This window comes from Rhinolophus sinicus, linkage group LG02 (genome assembly GCF_036562045.2).
Source record: "Rhinolophus sinicus isolate RSC01 linkage group LG02, ASM3656204v1, whole genome shotgun sequence".
Taxonomy (NCBI): domain Eukaryota; kingdom Metazoa; phylum Chordata; class Mammalia; order Chiroptera; family Rhinolophidae; genus Rhinolophus; species Rhinolophus sinicus.
The window spans coordinates 175097126-175120967 of NC_133752.1; the positions used below are offsets into that span (position 1 = coordinate 175097126).

The following is a 23842-nucleotide window of genomic DNA, read 5'->3' on the forward strand; positions in this document are numbered from 1 at the left end:
AAATTCTGTGACAGATTTTTGGTCAAGTTGTTTCCATTGAAAAGTGCTGATTTCAGGTGTACAATTCTGTAATACATTTGAAACTTTATTAAAGTTACAACTGTAATTTTGTTAACCATTGTCACCCCAATAAACTAATTTTTTTATAAGTACTGATTTTAAAAACTAATAACTTAATAACACACACACATACAGACACCCACACACCAAAAAAAAAAAAATGGTTCCCAAAACATTGTCCTTTACTCCTGAAGGTTTTATGATGCATTACAATCATTAATCAGTTTTTTACTATTATACTTAAATGGCCAGTTGAGACAAACAGTTCTGAGACAGTTCTCCCACCACTGATTACGACTAAGGGGTTGTCACCTCAATAAATTTTCATTAAAAAAGACTGGGGTGGCAGGTATTGGGGATAATATTCATCTAGCCTTCTGAGCTTTCCGGGCAGACTTGGTGACCTTGCCAGCTCCAGCTGCCTTCTTGTCCACTGCTTTGCTGACATCCACAGCAATTGTCTGTCTCATGTCACAGACAGCAGAACAGCCCAGAGAAGGGTAGTCAGAGAAGTTCTCAACACACATGTACTTGCCAGGAACCATATCAATAATGGCAGCAACACCAGATTTCAAAAACTTGGGGCCATCTTCCAGCTTTTCCCCAGAATGATGATCAATGTTCTCCTTGAGCTCAGCAAATTTGCAAGCAATGTGAGATTTGTGACAGGTGCATATCTGGCACTGATTTGGCCTAGATGGTTCAAGATAATCACCTGAGTCGTGAAGCCAGTTGCTTCCATTGATGGGTCATTTTTGCTGTCACCAGCCACATTGTCACAACGAACATCTTTGACAGACACATTCTTGACATTGAAGGCAACACTGTCCCCAGGAAAAGCCTCACTCAAAGCTTCATGGTGTATATTCAATAGACTTTACTTCTGTTGTAATGTTGACTGGAGCAAAGGTGACCAGCATGCCAGGTTTGAGAACACCAGTCTCTACTCGGCCCACAGGGACTGTACCAATACCACCAATTTTGTAGACATCCTGGAGGGACAGATACAAAGCCTTGTCAGTTGGATTACTTTTTGACAGGAAGCAATCCAGGGCTTCAGGCAGCATGGTTCCACTGGCACTGCCATCTTTATGGAGACTTACCATCACTTGAACCAAGGCATGTTAGCACTTGGCTCCAGCATGTTTTCACCATTCCAAACAGAAAATTGGCACAGATGATACTGTGTTAAGGTTGTAGCCAATTTTCTTATTGTAGGCACTGACTTTCTTAACAATTTCCTCATATCTCTTCTGGCTGTAAGGTGGCTCAGTGGAATCCATTTTGTTAATACCAATAATTAGTTGTTTCATACCCAGTGTGTCTGCCCATTTTTGGAGACACCTGCTTCAAATTCATCAACATCAGCAGCAACAATCAGGACAGCACAGTCAGCATGAGATGTGCCTGGAATCATGTTTTTTATAAAGTCTCTGTGTCCTGGGGCATCAATGATGGTCACATAACACTTGCTGGTCTCGAATTTCCACAGGGAGATATCAATGGTGACACCAAGCTTAGGTTCAGCTTGCAGTTTATCCAAGACCCAGGAATACTTGAAGGAGCGCTTTCCCATCTCCGCAGCCTTCTTCTCAAATTTTTCAATGGTCCTTTTGTCGATCCCACCACATTTGTAGATCAGATGATCAGTAGTGGTAGACTTGCTGGAATCTACGTGTCCAATGACAATGACGTTGATGTGAGTCTTTTCCTTTCCCATTTTGGGTTAGATTTAGCGGTGGTTTTCACTACACTTGTGTTTTGGCAGCAAACTCATTGCAAAAGATCTTTTATTTCAACCATTGCACATCCTTATCTATTAGATGTCCCTTTGGCAAATAACACATAATATTTAAATTTTTTCAAAAAACTACGTGATAATGTTTATCTTTCTTTTTAAAGATTTTATTGGGGAAGGGAAACAGGACTTTATTGGGGAACAGTGTGTAATTCCAGAACTTTTTTCCGAATCAAGTTGTTGTCCTTTCAATCTTAGTTGTGGAGGGTGCCGTTCAACTTTGAGTTGTCCTTTCAGTCTTAGTTGTGGAGGTCGCAGCTCAGCTCCAGGTCCAATTGCCGTTGCTAGTTGCAGGGGGCACAGCCCACCATCCCTTGCAGGAGTCCAACCGGCAACCTTGTGGTTGAGAGGATGCGCTCCAACCAACTGAGCCATCTGGGAGCTCAGTGGCAGCTCAGCTCAAGGTGCCATGTTCAATCTTAGGTGCAGAGGGTGCTGCCCACCATCCCTTGTGGGACTCGAGGAATTGCACTGGCAACCTTGTGGTTGAGAGCCCACTGGACCATGTAGGAATCGAACCGGCAGCCTTCAGAGTTAGGAGCACGGAGCAACAACCGCCTGAGATGCGGGGCCGGCCCTGTTTATCTTTTTACTGGATCATTTAGAGAGTGAATTTACTATTGACATATTTTATTTTTAATCAATATCACAATTTTGTGCTATTTATCTTATTCTCAGGTTCCCCACCCCCCTTCCTGCTTCTTTTGGATTTATTTATTTTTTCTCAGTCTATATTTTTCTCTACAATTTTTGAAGTTATACTTTCTTGCCATCCTTTCAGCATTTACTCTAGAATTTAATGCATGTGTACTAAAATTATTAATGTCTGAAATTGATTAGTATCTTTTCCATCTTCCTAAACAAGACCCAGGTGACGATTGGCTCAGTTGGTTAGAGCGCAATGCTCATAACACCAAGGTGGCCGATTAGATTCCCACATAGGTCAGTGAGCTGCGCCCTCCACAACTAGATTGAAAACAATGACTTGACTTGAAGCTGATGGGTCCTGGAAAAACACACAGTTCCCCAATACAATTTTAGTAGAAACAACATTTTCCTAATTTGTGTTTGTGCCATCAAGGGAACTCCCCAGCATTATTCTTAAAAAAAATAAATAAATAAGACCCAAGTACATTCTATGGTTACCCAGTCAAATTATATACTTTTGCTTTGAAGTATTTATATTGATCAAAGTAAGGGCAGTGCTCCCTGTGGTCACTGTGGTGTGTATATCTCAGCACAGGTTAGACTAAAGATAAAATTTCACATATGCATACATTAATCCTGTTAATGATAAAAATAAATTATGTTCATTAAAAACAGTAATAAAAAATAGAAAACCACATATGTAAAGTAAAAATTTACCAAATTAGTGACTTAGTATTATTACATTGCAATCTTAAACTAGCAGGTTAGGCACGTTTTACGTTATAAGTACATGTATAACAGCATTTTTTCCTACCAAATATAATATGAAGTGATAATATGCAATAATGTGAATCCTTTTCCCACTTAATATATCATAGAAAATTATTTATATCAAAACTTGCAGAACTCTCTCATCTACATTTAATAACAATATGTTTTACTATAAAAATACATTATAGTGTATTTCATCATCTAATTTGTTGATAGTTAAATTGTTCCTTTTACTTTTTTAAAGAAAATATCTGTTAGTCACATGAAAAATTAGGAAAAGTTATGAATAGTTATGTTAACAATGGTTATATTGAGGGGACAGGGTTGTATGTCATTTTCATTTTCTATAGGATATGATCTAATATTGTGTGAATTATTTAAAATAGGCATGGATATTTAAAACCACAAAAGATATCACTAAGAATTAGAAATTACAAAATTATCTGTTACAATTTTATTTAAAAATATCATTTGGTTGGATAAAAATGTTTTAGTCTTCATCGTTTATTCATTGTTTTAGAAAAATAACAAGGCAGAAAAGAAACCATGGTTAATATAATTTTAAAGTTTAACTTTGGAAATAAACAAGTGTTTCATTACACATAGAAGACAGACAAGTTTAATGTATAGGGACTAGGTTACATTGCCTTTTATTTTAGTGTGAAAACTAATTTACATATTAAATTTAAACATCCTGTCTGATGTGGTAATATTGAGATCTGCTTCCTTGATCCTCTCTCATTCTGACCCTCTGCTCATCATCTGATCCATGCAATATAAACTATGGAACCAGAGACGCTAACTCTCTCCAGCCCCTGTACTGACCTTCATCCTTTGCCAATGGACTTTGATGAGACAAATACAGGTAAAATGAGATATTGCTGTTATTACTACGTAATTCCTTTATTTGATGAGAAAATAATATTATAAACAGCAAAGTTCATGGACAGATACTTTTAGAGGAGGAGTTGAAAATCTTTTGTCACTATGAACTTAAAATTTTCCAGTTGAAGGGATTTAAATTTCAGGCAATAATTGTTTGATGCATCAATATTTACAGTGTGGTTAGATTTAATATTATTTGGGAAAATGTTATTGACTTGGTGGCTGTGAATTCTGTTTCACTTACACTGAAGGAGTACATGCAATATGTTGCCAAGAGGATTTATCTACATAATGAGAATTAGATTATTTTTTTCATGCTCCCTGCATTAAGATTAAATTCAACTATAGAAAGAAACAAAGATAGGCATTTAAAATAATTTTTCTATTTCTACTCTTGCTTCCACAACTAGTGTTAGTTCTGATGCTATTGGCCATTGTATTTTTCCAATTACTATTCTACACTACTACTATTACTAGTACTACAAAAATGACACTTATTGCATGATTATTGTTTTAAGCATTATGCTATTGACTTATGTATATTAACTTAATCACCACAATACATCTGTGAATGAATATGGTTATTATCCCTATTTTATAGATGAAGAAACTAAGAATTAAAAAATAAACTTGCTACGTTTTACAAACCAACTACATGATTGACCTAATGGTAAAACTTTCTTATAAACATAAAATAGGACAACTTCTGTTTATTGCTAACATGATTTTAATTCTATGTTTATGCATCATGTATGTACATTAATTATAGTTGTTGCATGCATTTTTCTTATATATTTTCTAGAGCTTTGTGAGGAAAGTGTAACATACTCAGAGCTCACAGTTCGTTGTTCTTCAAATATTCAGAAGAAAAAAAGAACCAGGATTTTGACGACAAAAGGTTAAAAAAAAATTTAAAACTCTAGATTCCTTTTTTGTTTTTGCTTGAATATTTTAATGAACTAATCGTAACAATAAATATACCTGGATTAATCTCTGAATCAAAATTCATCTTTTATGCCAACACTTTTTAACTGGTCGTGGTGACTTAAACTGCTGTGTAAAGAACAAATAAGAATGAACAGGTATATTTCCTTACAATGTGTTGCTCCCATGGGCTTAGATTTCAGTACAGGTAGGTTGCATATTCTGACTAAAATTCTTTCCAACTCCTGAATCTTGTTTTCGCTGATCATTATAATAGCCCTCTTTTCTCTCGGACAGTGTCTCCGTGGTGCCTTGCTGCAGTTGTATTTGCCTTCCTTTATTTCATTGTTCTGATAATAGCTGCAGTTATGACAGCTAAGGGTAAGTATTTTTTAGAGCTATTTCATTCATTTGTTTTAAATTATTAGACTATAATCTTTAAAAGCTTTTAAAATTGATGCTAAGGATTTCCTCAGGGTATTTTTCTCATTTGCTGTTTTAATTATATGAGTAATTTTATCAATTCAATTTTTGAATTTTCAACAATGGCATAGGCCTAGGTGATCTTGTTGAAGATGTCAGTGGATAGCTGGTGTTTTGATAAAAATGGAAAATGATAGCATCCTATACTTTATCATATTGTTATTGACATTAGATTCACCAACTCTGAGATGTAATAAAACAAAAATATTTATAGAATTTATCGGTGGGACAGTTAAAAATTAACTGTAAGGGCATCAGTCAAAGAATTTGAAAGAGAATTTAATAAAGGGAACAAAAGATGGTGGGCATTATTCATCAAAAAATGAAACAAAATGACTAGGATATTGGACTGAGCCTACACATGGCTTGAATTCAACATGTCTTCATACTATTTAAAAAATAGACAGCTTTTAAAAGAATAAATCTATAAACACTTAATAATAGTAGGAAATCAGAAATGGGAAAAATGTCTTCACATATAGAGAGTAAGATAAATTAGTTTTATAAAGCAAAGAAACAGCTGCTCAAAATTCATAGACTATAAATTTATTCAAAAGGTATAATTAGATCTAAATCAATTATAATCTCAAAATGAATTATTTCAAAATATAGCAGAATATATAATTTTTAATAATAAACATATAAAAACTTGTTTAAATGTAGGATTTCCTGCAAAGACACATATGGTGATAAACTCAAGACAATGTAAAGAAATTGAACAAAATGACTATATTCTATAGGTAAATAAATAAATAAATGAAAGATGTGTACCCAAATGGGTACCTGACTGATCATTTTTAAGGGTGAAATTGAAAATATCAACAAAAACTGACTCCTTGATAAACTGTTTAGTAGCTAGTAAGAAATGAAATATTCCCACCCAAATCAGTAAAATGAGCATAGTAGCATTATTCTAAATTATCTCACACACAGGAGAATATTTTAGGACAGTATCCCTTACAAACATTGGAGCAAAAATCCTTCACTAAAAAAAGCTATCATAATACACTACTGTACTAAGAGATTATTACATGATAACCAAACTGGTTAAAATGAGAAATGGGTTTGTACATCTATCAAGAGATTTGTCAATGCACAGGAGAAAAAGAAATTACTACAAGTAGAAGAAAACATATTTAATTTGATTAAGAGAACTTATAAGAACCTTCAGCAAGTATCATCCTTCAGAGTGAAAAATTAGAATGATTTTCAATAGAATCAGGAAGACAAGGATGACTGATAACTTCTATTATTCATTCAACATTTCTTTGGATGTCCTGGCCAAATAAAAGCAATAATGCAAGAAAACCTATTTAGACATAAATATTAAAAATTCAATATTGAAATTATCTGCAGATGGTGTGCTTTCTTACCCAGATATTACAAAAAATATATATCTATATATATAGAGAGAGAGAAAACACCAGGAAAAAAAAAGAACACTTCAATAAGAAAGCTGAATACAAAGTTAACACAGTTCTATTATATACCAGCAAGAGTTATATATTAATACTAACATCACATATCTAGGTCCATATTTTAAGCTTCTTACTTGACATTTCTTCTTAGATATCTTGAAAAATACCTAGCACATAACATTTCCAAACAGACTCTAGCTTCCCAACCCTGATCCTTACCAACATCAATTAAAAATCAGATACTTTAATATTGTTGTCTTTCTTGGCACTTGATGTCTAGTGAAATAAACCCAAGAATCATGTGTATTATCTGTGTTATTTAACTGCCACCGATTATCTCAACTTAGTGAATTACTATATTTCTCTATATTTGCATTACAGCCCATCTAATACAAGACAATAAACTAATATCCTCTCCCTCCCTCCCTCCCTCCCGTTTCCCTCCTTGCTCTCTCTCACACATACACACACTCTCTCCTTGCCTCCAAGTGATCTAACTATATATGCCCCTTGCACCTTTGTCTTCTTCAAATCAATTTCCATAATATTCTCTTCAAAACATAAATTTTATAAACCTACCATACCTTTACTTTTTATTACTCAATACTCTAGATTTAATATATTTAAAAATCTTTAGCATAGTTTATAAGGACATTCCTTACTTGGTCCATGGCTGTCTACCCCACATAGTTTCTCACTCTCTATGTTCCATCGCAGTTGTCTTTTAGTTCACTGAATGACTCAGGAATATAGTTACCATATAACATCATAAAAACAAGGATAATTTTAAGAATGAGAGTAGATAGTATTATAAATAATTACTTTAGGACAACAAGCATAAATCTTGAATTCTCTGGGCAGATTGGTATGCACTGTAACGGTTTCTGTGATCCCACTCTCTACAGAGCATATGCATAGACTATTTATTTTACCTGAAGTATCCTTAGTTCTACTTTTTCAAGGTAACTAAACCCTAGAGTAATCAATAATCACAGAATAATCAATATTGTCTTATGATTAGGCCAAATTTCTTTGTTATAATATCTTATGTACCACTCATTTGTAGCATCTTTCAGTCTCATCTGTATAATTATTTGTGTGTTTATTTACTCAAAATCTGTCCCACTAAGTTGTTAGCTTCATTAGAACAGAGCCCATGTCTGTATTTGCTCTACATTTTATCCTTTGCTTTTGAATACTATATTGATATTACAAGTACTTAGTGATTATTTTTGATTAGGGAAATTCATCCACTTAATAACGTTTATGGCTTATATAAAAGAGATTTTAATACTTTATTAAAGGCACAAATAAGAGCATTAATGAATTGAATATATATTAAATGTGCCATCGTGGGAAGATAAATATGTGAGGATGGTAATACTACTCTAAATTCAACTAAGATTTACATAATATCAACAAAAGTATATTTTCATAATAAAAAATATATTATAAATTATACACAGAAGTAAAAATTTATGACATTAACAAAAATACATATTTGAGAACAAGAGAAGTATGGAGCTAGCCTTTCCAGGTATAAAAATAGTCTATAAAAGTACAAGTATGTAAGTTCACATTATAATACTGGTATAAAATGAATAAATCAAAAATAAGATTTAAAAACAAGCCTAGTAATAAAATAATACGCATGTGTGTATACCCATAATGTGTGTGTGTGTGTGTGTGTGTCCAAAAATTTTAATACTCAATATATACCAAAAACAAAAGATGAATACAAGTCATGTGTATACATTTTTTTGGCACCCCCAGTATATGTAATTATAGTTGACATACAATATTATTCTACTTCAGCTTCAGGTGAACTGTACATACTATTTTGATTAGTACACCTTGGTAAAATCATGAGAATACCAATATAATTTAAGTGTAGAATATTTACTTGATAATGAAATAAAATAAATTGGTAAAATGTCCTAAAAAACAGAAACTTTTTCTTCTGTCTTACTATTAGAAAACTTCGTCTTAGCAAGAGAGAAAAGAGAAGCAGTTGAACCAACAGAAGTGTATCCCTGTATCAAATAAGCTAATCTTAGCTATAAATTACCAACTAGAGGAGAGATCTTCCTGGATATTATGTATGGCCTTAGCATAAATGAACCAGGGATGAAAAACATATGACAGAGAGGAGGGGAAATTCTGTGAACAAGTGAGAATGTTTGGCAGACATTTTAGTCAAGCATGACTTGCTTATTCAACGATGCCTTCAGATTTGCCTTTATTATTTCACTTCTCATTTTAAGGACAGGACATTGTGGGCATCACTCATTCACAGGGTTGCCAGGAGTTGGAGCCAACTCAACAGCATGTAACACACACATTTCTCATGAGATAGAAAAGTTAAAGGTCCATATTCAATTAATGCCAAATCAGTGACTAGCAGCATCCATTGTAGGAGAATATATTTAAAATATGGAATAATCCAGTTTATGGAACAAATATGGAAAATTGCAAGTTTGAGGGACTGGAAAGTTGGTGACAGTACTTTCTTCTTGTTCCATTGAATTATCATAAGAAAAATACACAATGTTAGTACTCTAAGTGGTCTGGCAAGGGAATGACACAGCAATATTTATTTCATTTATGCCCAGGAGTCCAGCAATGCATTTAGGACTCAAGCTAGGGTAATATGGTCCAGGGAAACTAAAGTCATGGTGATAGATGCCTACACTTGACCAAATTGAAATCCTTTGTCCAAAAACAATTGCATGACTTTATATTATAATTGGACTGGGATCAGATCTTGATAAAGTAGGCATGTAGAGAGAACGATTCTCTCTACAATTTGTGTAAAGTCTCCAAAATCTCTTAGCAGTAACCATACATCATTTAGACTAAAATAAATTCAAACTGAGAACATTCCATTCACTCTATATTTATTTTAAAATTCAAGTTTTGCCATCTGGAATTCCAGATCCTACAAAATAAAACAAAACACATCCATGTGAAATGATGTGGAATAAAGGTTTCATATTTTAAGATAGTTAGAAACAGAGCTGTTAAGAAAAAACGGTATAATTTTATAATCTTTTTATTTTAGCATATAAGCAATTGATAGTGTCTGAATATTTTTCAAGCTGTGCACTGAAGGTATTAACGCTGGAGGCATTTTGAGGACTATATTGGCAAGTGAGAACTAGAGGCAGAGAGCTTGTAGAATATTATAATAGTTTAATATAAAAATAAAACCTGAATGGGGAAAAGTTATGAAGCATCATAGTGACCAAATAAACAATACTTTGTGATTGAATGGATGTGTCCTATGTCAAAGGTGTTTGCTTCAAAAATAGCTTAAGTCATTATGCCCTGACTTTCCAGGTTTACTAATTACTTAGAATGGCATCAATCAGATGTGGAAACTTGCAATTATTGAAGCATCAGTCATTAACTCATAAATATCTGTCATACGTAAAATTTCCTTCTTTAATATTGATTGGTTACTTGCAAATGAAAAGTTACGATTCATTCCTCATTTAATAAAAAATGAATTAATAAACTCTATTTAATAAATTTTAGATTTCTATTTTATTTGCACTCCCATGCTTGAAAGTGGTAATAGTCTTAAAATATTTTTTCTTTTGCAAATTTTATGAATTTCAGTTCATTGTCTAGAAAAGATTCTGAAGAAAAATGAGACTGGACATTGCAAAATAATATAACAAAAAGAGGTATGTATTGGATTGCAATGAGAATCTTGGACCACATGTAAGCTGTTTAAATCTAGATGCATCCTATGTACAATGAATAAATATAAGATCAAAGTTAGATAATTTTGGTGTACTTACTAGAAAAATTCTCATGTATCAGGACTTGTCTTGAAGTTATGGAGGATAATTGAAAACAACAGTGCAAAAATTATAATACACTGAGTAACCATGGGTGATAAGTTATCTTCATGAACGTACTTTTAAAAACTTTTTTATAGTTGACATACAATATTATATGTTTCCAGTGTACAACATAGTGATTCAACATTTATGTAACTATGAAGTGATCAGCATAATGTCTAGTAACTATCTGTTACCATACAAAATTACAATATTGTTGACTACATTCCCTGTGCTGTACATTACATGCCCATGGCTTATTTATTTTATAACTGGAAGTTTGACCTGCTATTCCCCTTCCCCTTTTTCACCCATCCCCCCAACCTCTCCCCTCTGGCAACCATCCATTTGTTGCCTGTATCTGTGAATCTGTTTCTGTTTTGTTTTATTGTTCATCTGTTTTTTATTTTTTATTTTTTTTAGATTCCACATATAAGTAAAATCATACGGTATTTTTTGTTTGTCAAGGTACGGTTCTTTCTTTAAAGAAAATTGATACATTATTTCTGCTGAAAATAAAATCTTGGCAGCAAGGAAATTCTTCTGAAGCACTGAGCTCCAGTCTTATCAAGAAAAATAGCACGGAAGAATTGCAGTGTAAGGCACGATATTCATTCCTATATTTTCTTATACAGAAGATAATTATAAATACTGTTTATCATCTTGTGTTCATTCAAGCATGCTACACTCAACATTATAATTGGAGATCTCTTAATCAAACTCAAAATATCAAAATATGGACTTAAAATGATTGTGTGATTTTAAAAATTTAGCCATATTTACATATAGAAGTAAATACTAATATGTAAAAATTTCAGACGTTGGTAAATAAATGGGAAAAGAATCATATATGACATACAAACTACAGGGAATCTGGTCACAACTGGCACCAAAAATATAGCTAACACTTATTGATTGCTTCTAATATTCCTAGCTCCAGTACTTCAGTGCTTTCATATATTATGAAGCATGTATGGCCCAGTATCCTATGAGACAGTATTTTCATTATTGCTGCCATAAAACTAAGGCCCAGAGAGGATGAGAAACTTCTCTATGGTTGTATAGTAAGAATTAAAACCAAGATTTAAGCCAAGAGAATCTTACTCTACAGCCCATGAATATAACTACCATGCTATGCTGACCCCAGAGCAATAAATCGTATCAAACCATATTGCTTCTTTGCAACTAGTCGGGGCTGCTTATACAAGCAGATTTACATTTTTCTCCCCTGGATGTATCTTTCAGAGAAGAACAAATGAGAAAAAGAACTTTCAAGAATCAAATATCATAATAACTCCTCATAAGGACTGACTATTTTTATATTAATTATTCTTTGGAATATATAGAAAAGAAATGAATAGAAGTGATGCTTTTTCCCCAATAGACTCTAGCAAGTCTAAAAAATACAAGTCTCCTTTATTGTTTGGTTCTCCACTAAGTGGCTGGCCATTCAAGTTCTGTTATTACCTTTAGTAAAGACTTCAAACTGTATCAGTGATGGTAAATTTATGGCATACATGAAGACCATTTACATATGGTGCTCTTGGAAGGCACACTTCATAATTACAATATTTTTCCCCACTGAGGTGCACGCCATTTTGAAGAATTTTTAACAAAGCACATCTGAAAGTCTTCCCCAGTTGCATTGCTGTCATCCCATCTACATACTATGCTTCAAACTGAACTGAGCCTGTATATATAGATCATCAGTGAACTCTTTCAGTAAGAGCAAGTAAAAATATAAAATGCATAAAAAATAAAATTAAATATGATATAGTCACATTATTTCTTTAAAGAAATAGAGTTAGAAATGGATGCCAAATACCTGCTATATATACTTTTTAAAATTAAATTTATTGTGGTAATATTAGTTAATAACATTACATAAGTTTCAAGTGTACAATTCTATAATATATCATCTGTATATTGCATTGTGTGCTCTCCACCCAAAGTCTAGTCTACTTTCAACACATATATTTCAATGCCTTTACCCTCCTCACCCCTTCCCCTCTGGTAACCATCATACTGTTGTCTGTGTCTACGACTTTGTTTGTTCATGTGTTAGTTTCTGTTTTATATCCCACATGAGTGAAATCATATACAGTCTTTATTTGTGGTTGAAAACACACACAGTTTTCATTGTTCAAAAACGAAACGTTTTAAACAAACAACCCAATTAAAAAATGGGCAGAGGACATGAAGAGACATTTTTCTAAAAAGGACATACAGATGGCAAACAGACATATGAAGAAATGTTCAACCTCACTAACCATCAGAGAAATGCAAATAAAAACCACAATGAGATACCACCTCACCCCAGTCAAAATGGCTATCATCAATAAATCAACAAACAACAAGTGCTGGCATGGATGTGGAGAAAGGGGAACGCTGGTGCACTATTGGTGGGAATGCAGATTGGTGCAGCCACTATGGAAAACAGTTTGGAGGTATCTCAAAAACCTGAAAATGGAACTACCTTATGATCCAGCAATCCCACTCCTAGGCATCTATCCGGAGAAATCCAAAACTCCAATTCAAAAATCTTTATGCACTCCTATGTTTATTGCAGCACTATACACAATAGCCAAGACCTGGAAACAACCGAAATGCCCATCAGTAGATGACTGGATTAAGAAACTGTGGTACATTTATACAATGGAGTATTACGCAGCCATAAAGAAGAAAGAAATCTTACCATTTGCAACAACATGGATGGACCTAGAGAACATTATGTTAAGTGAAATAAGTCAGAAAGAGAAAGACAAATACCATATGATCTCACTTATATGCGGAATCTAAAGAAAAGAATAAGTGAATGAACTAATCAGAGACAGTTTTGGAAACATGGAGGAAAAACAGAGGGTTGCTAGAGGGGCGGGGGGGTGGGGATAAGGGGAAGGTGAGAGGTTTTGAAAAATAGTCGGTAACCACAAGATGGTCATGGGGGTTTGAAAATTAATTTGGGGAATGTACAGAGGGATAGTGGATTGGGGGAGGGGGGTTCACACAGTGTGAGGGATGTAAATGATAAACGTCTAAGTTTTGCTTTGTCTTGTGTACCTGAAACTAATAATACAAAAAAAAACAAAACAAAAAAAAAAAAAACGAAACGTTTTATGCAAAAGAATACATGCTGTATTATTTCAAATTCTCGAAAAAGAATATGTAAAATTAATCTATAGTAGAGAAACATTACAACAGTGGTTGACTCTAGGGAGTAGGTAGAGATCTATAGAAATGCTTGAGGGAACTCCCTGAGATGTAGTGATATTTTTCATCTCTATTAGGGTTTGCCACAGTTGTATGCCAAACTTATTGAATGTTACACTACGTAAGATTTGTGGATTTCACTGCAAGTAATTTTTGCTTCAAAACAAAAAGAATTATAAACAAATGTTGAAATCAAGTTAGTGATATCCATGCTGCAGTGTTCAGGGGAAATTATTTTGAAATGAATAAAAAAATACGATGAATTGATGGATGGATAAAGGGATGAAGAGAGGAAAGATATGTGATAGAAAAGGTATATAAAATGTTAATGGTACAATCTGGGTGGTGGGTATATCTATATTTGCTAGAAAATTCTTTTGCCTTTTCTGCTTTGAAATTTTCACAATATAATGATGAGGAGATTTCAATGGCAATGCTTAACTTTATTTCTGTGCTCAATCTAGTCTCTTCTTGGCATATACTTTAGGGATATTTGGATGAAATGTATACAAATTATGTGTGATACTTTATTAATACAACTAACTCAGTTATATTATTCACTGACTTCCCATAAGGGTGAGCTGTAACATGACATTTTAGTGCTTCAAATATATCCATTTAAGAATAGGTAACAAAAATATATATATTATAGCACACTTGCTGCATTGTTATAAATAATTATATAACTTTGAAAGAACCAAGTTGAAAAATTACTAATTATATATATATGATGATATGTAATTAATAACACCATATTAAATAAACACAAACTCCTATATATAAAATATGTTTTATTTAGTTTTCTTGAAATAAAATTTCTCTTTCTTCTATGTGGTTTACAAGAATTCTTGAATATTCTTTCTCATTTTATTACTGATATCTTTCTGTGTCTAAGTACTTCTCTTGTGTATGGGTTTCTTATTTTTGCAAAGGTTTGGAAGAATTTGTTATTCATATTTTGAGGCAATCATCATATTTTATAATAGTGAGAATTACTAAAACTTTGTGGGGAACTAGCTTACATTTTATTTTTTATTGTTTTAGTGTTGCAACTCTATTTTACAATAATTTACTTCTCTAGTGACCCCATAGTCTATAAAGCACAATTGACCACCCTCCCTTCATGCAGGTTTAGAAAAGACCTTATATGCTAACAGTATATTTCCTGAAATAAGGAAGAATATTGTCATCTCAGGAATAAAACAATTAACTGTCACAAAAATAAAGTATCTATTTCTTTTCAGAGTCTGTTGACAACAGTGCTCCTTAATTTTGCAGCACTTGTGATATTCAAGAGTAACTGTCACTGTAAACACCCTTCACTGAATGACAAATTTGCATGCATATGTTAATATTGTAAGTGACCTCCTTTAAAAACAAACAAACAAACAAACAAAAACCATGAAGCTATATACCAAAGTAAAAAATTAAACTGAGAAGTTGCTACATTTTTGTTTAGAATGATCATCTGGGAAGGAAAGTATTTAGAGAACAATAGTACAATGAGCGAGAAAGAACTGATGTGTGAATCCTTATTTAATCTGCTTAAAAAATATAAAAGTCAAGGAAATGTGAACACTGATAAAATAGCTGATGATAATAAGAAATTATTGTTGACATAGAGATTATGTGATACAAATGCATTTGCCTTGTAGAGATTTACACTGAAAAATCGCAGATGAAATCATACGATATCTGGAAATTCAAACTCATCTGGATTGGAGAATGGATGTTTGTTAAAGCTGGGTGATGGGCACAGGGCAATTCATCAAACTATTGTCTTCACATTATTTAATGTTTAAAAATTTTTCCATAACAAAAAGTTAAAGAATCTAAAAACCTCTCTCTCTCCATTAGAGATGGATACAGAGAACATGATTGAAGAGCTGCTCAACTGAGTTAGTCACAGTAAGAAATAAAATCATAACATGAAGCTAAACAATAAATGTGGAAGAAAAAAAGACACTTAGAAAGTAGAAATGAGCATCCCGGAACACGTCGATGGTCCATTTGTGCTAATCTTTTTCTAAGGCAAATTACTATGGCGAAGCCAAGTGAGGAAATTTAGCATTAGGCAGAACGTTCTAAGAAAAAGAAGAAGTAGCAAACAGCTCCACTTGAAAGTAGAATATACAAAATAAAAAGTAATATTTATTGTATATTTTCCAAGTGTCAAGCACTTTTCATGTGTTAATGTATTCAACCCCAACAAACACCCTCTGAAGTTATCCCTATTTGTCAGATGGAGCACATATATTTTGCCCAAATTTTTACAGCTGATAAGTGGAGGAGCTGGGATTTGAACATAGGCAGCCTGGCTTCAGAACTCACATTCACAATCTCAACTATGCAGGTCAGCAGCCATCACAGGAGGGGATGGGCCCAGCTGGCAGATCCTTCAATACTTAAAACACTCCTCTCTCACTCTGTGTAACTACTATGTCAGAGCCTGGGATCAGGGTGTCTAATTGCGTGTACACACTCGATGTTAAATCCCAGAACCCTCCATGGTCATTTTATAGGATGGACAGATGATGCATAAGAAACACATACAGTATGATACTTACCTGACTATATGGTTTCATAATTTTAGCAGGAGGAAATTAATTCACTTGAAATTGACAACATTAAAAGTTTTATTGGTCATCTGTATGTCCTTTAGAGAAATGTCCATTGACGCCTTCTGCCCATTTTTTAATTGGATTGTTTGTTTTTGTTGTTGTTGAGTTGTATGAGTTCCTTATATATTTTGGATATTAGCCCCTGATTGGAGGTGTTGTTTACAAAAATCTTCTCCCATTCGGTTGGTTGCCTCTTTATTTTGTCGATGGTTTATTTTGCTGTGCAGAAGCTTTTGAGTTTGACATAGTCCCATTCATTTATTTCAGTTTTCACTTCCCTTGCCTTTGAGGTCAAATTCATAAAATGCTCTTTGAACCCAAGGTCCATAAGTTTAGTACCTATGTTTTCTTCTATGTAGTTTATTGTTTCAGATCTTATATTTAGGTCTTTAATTGCTCAACCTCACTAATCATCAGAGAAATGCAAATGAAAACCACAATGAGATATCACCTCACCCCAGTTAGACTGGCTATCATCAACAAGACAAATAATAAGAAGTGCAGGAGAGGCTGTGGAGAAAAAGGAACCCTCATACACTGTTGGTGGGAATGCAGATTGGTGCAGCCGCAATGGAAGGCAGTGTGGAGGTTCCTCAAAAAATTAAGAATAGAATTATCATATGACCCAGCAATCCCTCTCTTGGGTATATATCCCAAAAATCTGAAAACATTTATCAATAAAGATATATGTGTTCCGATGTTCATTGAAGCTTTATTTATGGTAGCCAAAACATAGAAATAACCAAAGTGTCCTTTGACAGATGATTGGATAAAGAAGATGTGGTATACACAATGGAATACTACTCTTCCATAAGAAAAGATGAAATAGTGCCATTTACGACAACACAGATGGATCTTGAGATTATTATGCTAAGTGAAATAAGTCAGACAGAAAAAGTCAAGAACCATATGACTTCACTGATATGTGGGATATAAAACTGAAAGCAACAAAGGAACAAGACAAACAAATGAACAAACAAAAACTCATAGATACAGACAATAGTTTAGTGGTCACCAGTGGGTAAAGGGGGAGGAAGATGGTAGAAGAGCATAAATGGGGTCAAATATACAGTGATGGAAGGAGAACTGACTCTGGATGGTGAACACACAATGTGATATATAGATGATGTATTACAGAATTCTACACTTGAAACCTATGTAACTTTACTAACCATTGTCACCCCAATAAATTTTAATTAAAAAAAAGTTTTATTACAGAAACTGTACTACAGTAATGTTAGAAGAGAAGGGAGATGGTAGGTCAAATACCAACATAAGAACCCAAGATCACACTAACAAATAGACAAGAAATGGTGCAGCTGAATTGATACCAGCCTCAGACAGGAGGTCATGTGTTTAGAGCCTTTTGCCTGGACATAAAAAGCAATTCTTCTGTCCTCTTCATAGTAGTACCTGGGCTTCTTAGGACTCATACTCCTAGAGATAAGTTATATAGGTGCATGTTTTAGTACCAAACCTGCCTGCTATATAATAGATGTTCTTACTTTCAAAACATTATCTGACTTTTATTCCCTTCCCTATGCTTGTTCATTGGCCCAGTAGAAGCTTACTCTAGTCATGATACTGAATCATTATCTTGGGATCCTTCTTGTTAAATTATGCTAAACGGTTAAGTGCCTAGTTGCAGCAAAAATAAGAATAAGATAACTGGAGAAACTTTGGTGACGGCTAATTCCCCTAGTCAGGCCTTCTAGAATTCCTGAGCTTCTTAAACAACTTAGTAATAATTACATGAGTGCTCAAGACTCACAAAGTTTTGAAGGCCTAAGTAAGTGGATGAACTGAAAAAAATCTCAGACCGAGACCACAAACGCAGTCTTCAACCCACTCATTGTTATACTTTGTCAGATCAGATCCACGAAACTAGAATGTTACGGAAAGGTCACCATAATCAGATATTAAAGTTAGAAACTCCCCTAATGTAGACCTCAAGTGGGCTGGCTTTGTCTCATCTCACCAAATTTCAACACATCACTTTGTTAAACTAATACTGTATGCTAGATTATTTTGTTTCTATGCTAGGACGCTTCTGGTTCTATGATATGTGGTCCACATATATAAATCATTAGGTCAGTAAATGTTCTTTAACATTATACATATATATATATATATATATATATATATATATATATATATATATATACACATTTACTTAATAGGCTGATGATCAAATTTATTTCTCACTGAGATTCAAATGAAATTATCTACTTAGGATAAATTCAAGAGTATGAACTCTTAACTATTTGCCTCCCGATTTATATGTAGAAAATTTTCAAAGAGAGGGTATTCCTCTAAAGAGACACTGTTATTAATTTAACAAATATTTATTGTGTGCTTAATAGCATAGTACCTGACACATAGCAGGCACAACTTAAATATTCAAGTGACACAATTAGTGAATGAATGAAAAATAGACACGATCTCAGGTTTCATATTTTTCTTAAGAGAAATTACAAAACCTAAAAGGCAAGTAAAAAATACAGGTTCAAATTTGTGTTATAAATGAAACAAAAAACGGTTTGGGATTCAGAGCAATAGTGGAGGGACCCTACAATCTCTAACTGGGTGATCAGAGATTGTAATATTTGAGCTAAGACACAGTGTAAGAATGAGCTAGACATACAGAGCTAAGGGAGGAGCAATTCAGCAGAACATGCCAGCATATGCATAGCCCCCAAACAGGAAATTGCTTAGTGTAGTTCCAGAAACAGACATAGGACTAGTGTGGTTCAAGATTAACTAGAGAAAGGACAACTGACTTATGATACATGTAAGCAGAAAACTACCATATACATGTAATCTCTTTAGTAGGTCTGACCATTACAAACAACATTACTTAGGTTTATATTTTATTCTTATTTTTTATTGTTTACTTTTTCTTTTTGAAAGCAATACCAAAATGTAGTTCTAGTTTTTTTATCCTTATTTGAAAACTTAATCTCCTAAACAAACAAGGAGTAGAGCACATTTGAGAAAAGATGTTCAAAAAGTGATGTCCTTTTCTTTTTCCTTGCCTCATCCCCCTCTACCCACCTTCCCAGGAGCAAGTTCTCCATTAATTTGTAACACTATAGATGGAGGCAATGAGAACAAAGTCAATTCTGAGGATATAAAGGGATTTGTAACTGATACTTACTTTTTGGATTGCAGTGATGATCTAGCAACAAAACTTCACTTTTTACAGAGGCAAATACTGTGTAAAAACCGAGATAAAACAAAAAGCATTTTGTTTTTTCCTTCTTATATATCATTCTTAGGTCTCCCCCTCATGTATATACATATGTATGTATTTATTCATTTACCTTTTAGGTAACTCAAACAAAACAAATGAGGAAACATTTATTTATAATATTTTCTTTTAAATATGTTTATTTCCTTTCTTGGATATGCATCACTGTTAATTTTTGAACAGAAGTACTCCATGTGTGTAAGATATCGTAAGAGTGCTAATATTTTTCGTAGATTCTGAAACAGACATCAAAGGGGGGAAAATTGAAAATGTGTAATTCATCTCCCTCCTTTAGAAGATAAAAATACTTGACAATCAGTGAATAAGATGATATCTCATATTATGTGGTCTGTGTTTACAAAAGGTAACACACTCTTGGGAAAATGATAGTTGCAACCAAAGATGAACTGTTATTAAACGGATCTGGCCCGCCACCTGGTGGCCATCAGCGAAATGAACATAATTGTTTCAAAAACCTACCTGTGACGGAGTGGGAGGGAAGAGTCGGGATTTGGAGGCTGCCTTGAAAGTTAGTTCATCAAAATAGCATCAAAGTTAGATCCAATTGGCATCAAAGTTATTGTGGGCAGAAGGCAGGCGGCTAATCTTTTTAAAGATGTGCGATAACTTCTACTACCGGTAGCAGAAATCTAATTCACTGACTGGAATCTTCTTAGAGCCGAAGTACCGCAAGAAGTGACGGAGAAAGAATCGTAGATCTGGCAAGAACTATTTTAGGTCTGTTACTTAGTGGGAAAATGAAGCAAATTCAGGGGAGAAGCTCTACATCCAGAACTGCTACCAATGAGTTTGTTAAACCAAAAGTATCCAGTTGAGTTTCATAATTCAACTGTAAGATCATTTGAGGGGTTTGTAAAAAGTAAAGCTAACCCGGACCCGCCCACACCTCCTTTCCAGGAACAATGCTGAAGTGGGGCCCTGGAATCTCTGTGTTTTTTTTTCAAGATTGCCATTGATGCTAATGTACACCCAGTATTAGAAACACCACATATCTTAACTCCCTTCAGTAGGATGGATGGTGACTTTAAGTGACTAGTTATAAAGACCCAGGTTATTTTGTTCAAGAATAAACAAACAAAATCCCCTACATTGCAGCAGTCATATGCAGATTATAACACACCAATAACATACAAACTTATCCAAGTTTTTTAAAAATGATTATCAGTTGAAAACCATGATTTCACTCATATGTGGGATATAAAACTGAAAGCAACAAATGAACAAGAAAAACAAACAAAAAATCATAGAAACAGACAACAGTTTAGTGGTTATCAGAGGGTAAGGAGTGGGGATGATAGAAGAGGGTAAAGAGGGTCAAATATATGGTGATGGAAGGAAAACTGACTCTGGTTGATGAACACAATACAATGTACAGATGATGTATTATAGAATTGTACACTTGAAAACTATATAATTTTACTACCAATGTCACCCCAATAAATTTAATTAAAAATGTTAAAATTATCAGATGAAAATAAATCCAAAAGACCATTTTTAAAATTTTCCTTGAATAGGGCACCACAAATGTGCTCCACAAAAAATATCAAAAAAAAAAAAAAAAATCCAAATATCCCAAATTCTCCTGGTCTTCATTCCTTTTTAGGTCTAGATATACTGTATTGTAGACTTATTTTTACAACATTGTGGATTTCTCTCATTCTTTGCCAAGTTTAACACTTTCCCTAGTGGTTCTCAAGATTCATCTGCATAAATAAAACCTTGTTTAAAATGCAGTTTTCTATGTTTATCCCTAGAAATTCACATTAGAAGGTCTGGAGTGGTGAGTAGAAATCTCTCCTGTTTTACAAGCAAGCCAGACAAGTCTAATGTAGTTGGTTTCGTGCATCACAGGGAAACATTGCTTCATCATATTTCAACTTGCTAATTCACTGAGGGTGAGGTGATGTGTTTTAGATAGGGAATGTTCTTACATATTTTTTTATTACAGTGATTTTCAAAGTGTGGTCCTTGGGTCACAAAGTGTGGTCCTACCATCAGCATCACCAGGGAACTTCTTAGAAATGCAAATTCTAGCCACATTCTAGAACTGCGGAATCAGAAAATCTGGGATTGGGGTCCATTAAAGTACTTTAACCATCCACAGATGATTTGACTCTTAAATTTGAGAACCACTGGTCTCCTCAACCCCCTCATTCTCCTTGATGGCCTTTTGATGTAGCTTCTCCTTGTTCTTAAAATTTTTCATCCTCCTAACACACATCTTTAGGAAGGAACCATGCTGTTTCAGTCTTTCGCCTTGAAGGATGGGCTTGACTAACCAACAGTTACAGAGAACAGTCTTTAGTTTTCAGATGAGCCATGCTGAGGAGAATCCTACAACTATCTTAAGGTGGTTTAAAAAAGAAAAGGAAAAAAGCCAGGCCTTCCCTACTGTCCTCTTAGCCCTATGTCATCGTGCTGCAGCCTATAAGGCACCTGAGCACTAGGCAAGCCAGCACTGCCTGCAGGAACGTGCGACATCTGTGTCCATGAGGACTGCAACTGTGTGTGGCAGGTCCCTGGGGTAAATGCTTGCAGATGTGTCTCACCAAATAAAGCCAAGTGGCATCTTCTCCAGCGTTCCAGGTGGAACTGCAGATCAACACAAAGCCTGTGCTACTGCAAACGCTACTGTTTTCTTTTTCCTCCTATTGGGTGTCTTTGCAAATAAATCATTGCATTTCTAATTTTATGTTTCAAGTAGAAAACATGAGTAAAACCTGAAGTTAGAACCATGGTTAGTATTTTGACTGTTCATTTTTGTTTGTCTGAGGGACAAGTTATGTAGAAGCAGGACTGGAGTAGGTACTTAAATTGTACAAAAAAAATTTTATACGAGTATATCTCTTTATATAATCTGATTGGTTTTCTTTCTTTAGAGAACCCTGGCTAATACAGAGGGACAAATATTCTAGCTAAATCTTTAGAAAGTCTTGAGTTTATAAAAATCTTGGTGAATTTGAGAAACCAAGAGAACCACAAAGCTACAGCATAGAGAGCAAAGGGCAGTGATATTAGCTGAAGGTGGATAGAGAAGCAAGTAGGAACCAATGAGGGAGCCACTTATCAAATTACACTCTGTTCTAGTTGACTTTGAAGGTTTAATTTGGCTTCCAAGGGCGCCGCACCTGCTAGCTAGAGAATTTTGAGATTTGTATTTAATATGCAAGATATGAAAAATGCCCAGTCTGCTTTAGTCTTTATTGCTATATCATACTGCACAATTGTTTTAGATTCAACAAAACTGTACTGAGAACTGGGCATTAGGATACAAATATGAATTAAATATAATCCAGGTCTTAAGGAACTCAAGACAATGAAGGAGATAAAATTTCTAAATGAGAAGTCACAGTACTTTAGGATTAACACACTCTAGGGTGATTATGTACAAAATGATGCAATTCTGAGGCAGCAGGCATTATTATTTCTAACTTACCAATGAGGAAATTGAAATTCATAGAGGTTAAGTAATGGCATATTGATACAGAGTTGCAAGTAGAACAGGAAAATCTAGTGTTTTTTTGGATGGCCAAGTATCGGGGTACAAAATCTATTACTATGGAAAAAGAGGAAAATGGGTTCAGGAAACAAGCCATCTTAGCTGCATCTCTCAAGACTCAACTCTTAAGGTGATGTACACCTTTAAGGTTCTTTCAAACTCTTAAGATTCCATTTACCACCATAGTCTTTAATTATTTGTGCCAGTCCCTGTGGTAGGGTTTTTTTTTTAAGTAGAAATATAATTGCATTTTAAAGAAAACTTATACAAATATGTTCACAAAGTATAAATATATCAATCATTAACTTTCCAAAAAAGGTTGAAAATTATTAAAACTGGGAATATTACGCAAATCACTTAACCTCTATCTCAGACTCTTTTAGAAGCAAAAGATTGGATCAAGATA

The 23842-nt window shown here is 34.0% G+C and overlaps 1 protein-coding gene and 1 pseudogene across 1 annotated transcript; one reads left to right on the forward strand and one right to left on the reverse strand.

Moving 5' to 3' along the window:
- Positions 1-317: 317 nt before the first annotated feature.
- On the reverse strand, positions 318-1844 carry LOC109435532 (elongation factor 1-alpha 1; annotated as a pseudogene).
- Positions 1845-3995: 2151 nt separating this feature from the next.
- Positions 3996-12441, forward strand: LOC141570139 (uncharacterized). Its single transcript, XM_074326017.1, has 4 exons — positions 3996-4142; positions 4965-5060; positions 5384-5467; positions 10609-12441. Exons 1-4 carry the CDS (start codon positions 4061-4063, stop codon positions 10665-10667), a joined length of 321 nt encoding a protein of 106 aa, XP_074182118.1. The 5' UTR covers positions 3996-4060; the 3' UTR covers positions 10668-12441.
- The last annotated feature ends 11401 nt before the right edge of the window (positions 12442-23842 follow it).

Excerpts from the sequence above, each read along its gene's own strand:
- LOC141570139 (XM_074326017.1), top strand. The coding sequence starts at position 4,061 with ATGGAACCAGAGACGCTAACTCTCTCCAGCCCCTGTACTGACCTTCAT. Across the intron at positions 4,143-4,964 it reads CTTTGATGAGACAAATACAG|AGCTTTGTGAGGAAAGTGTA; the intron begins GTAAAATGAGAT and ends TATATTTTCTAG. Across the intron at positions 5,061-5,383 it reads CAGGATTTTGACGACAAAAG|TGTCTCCGTGGTGCCTTGCT; the intron begins GTTAAAAAAAAA and ends TCTCTCGGACAG.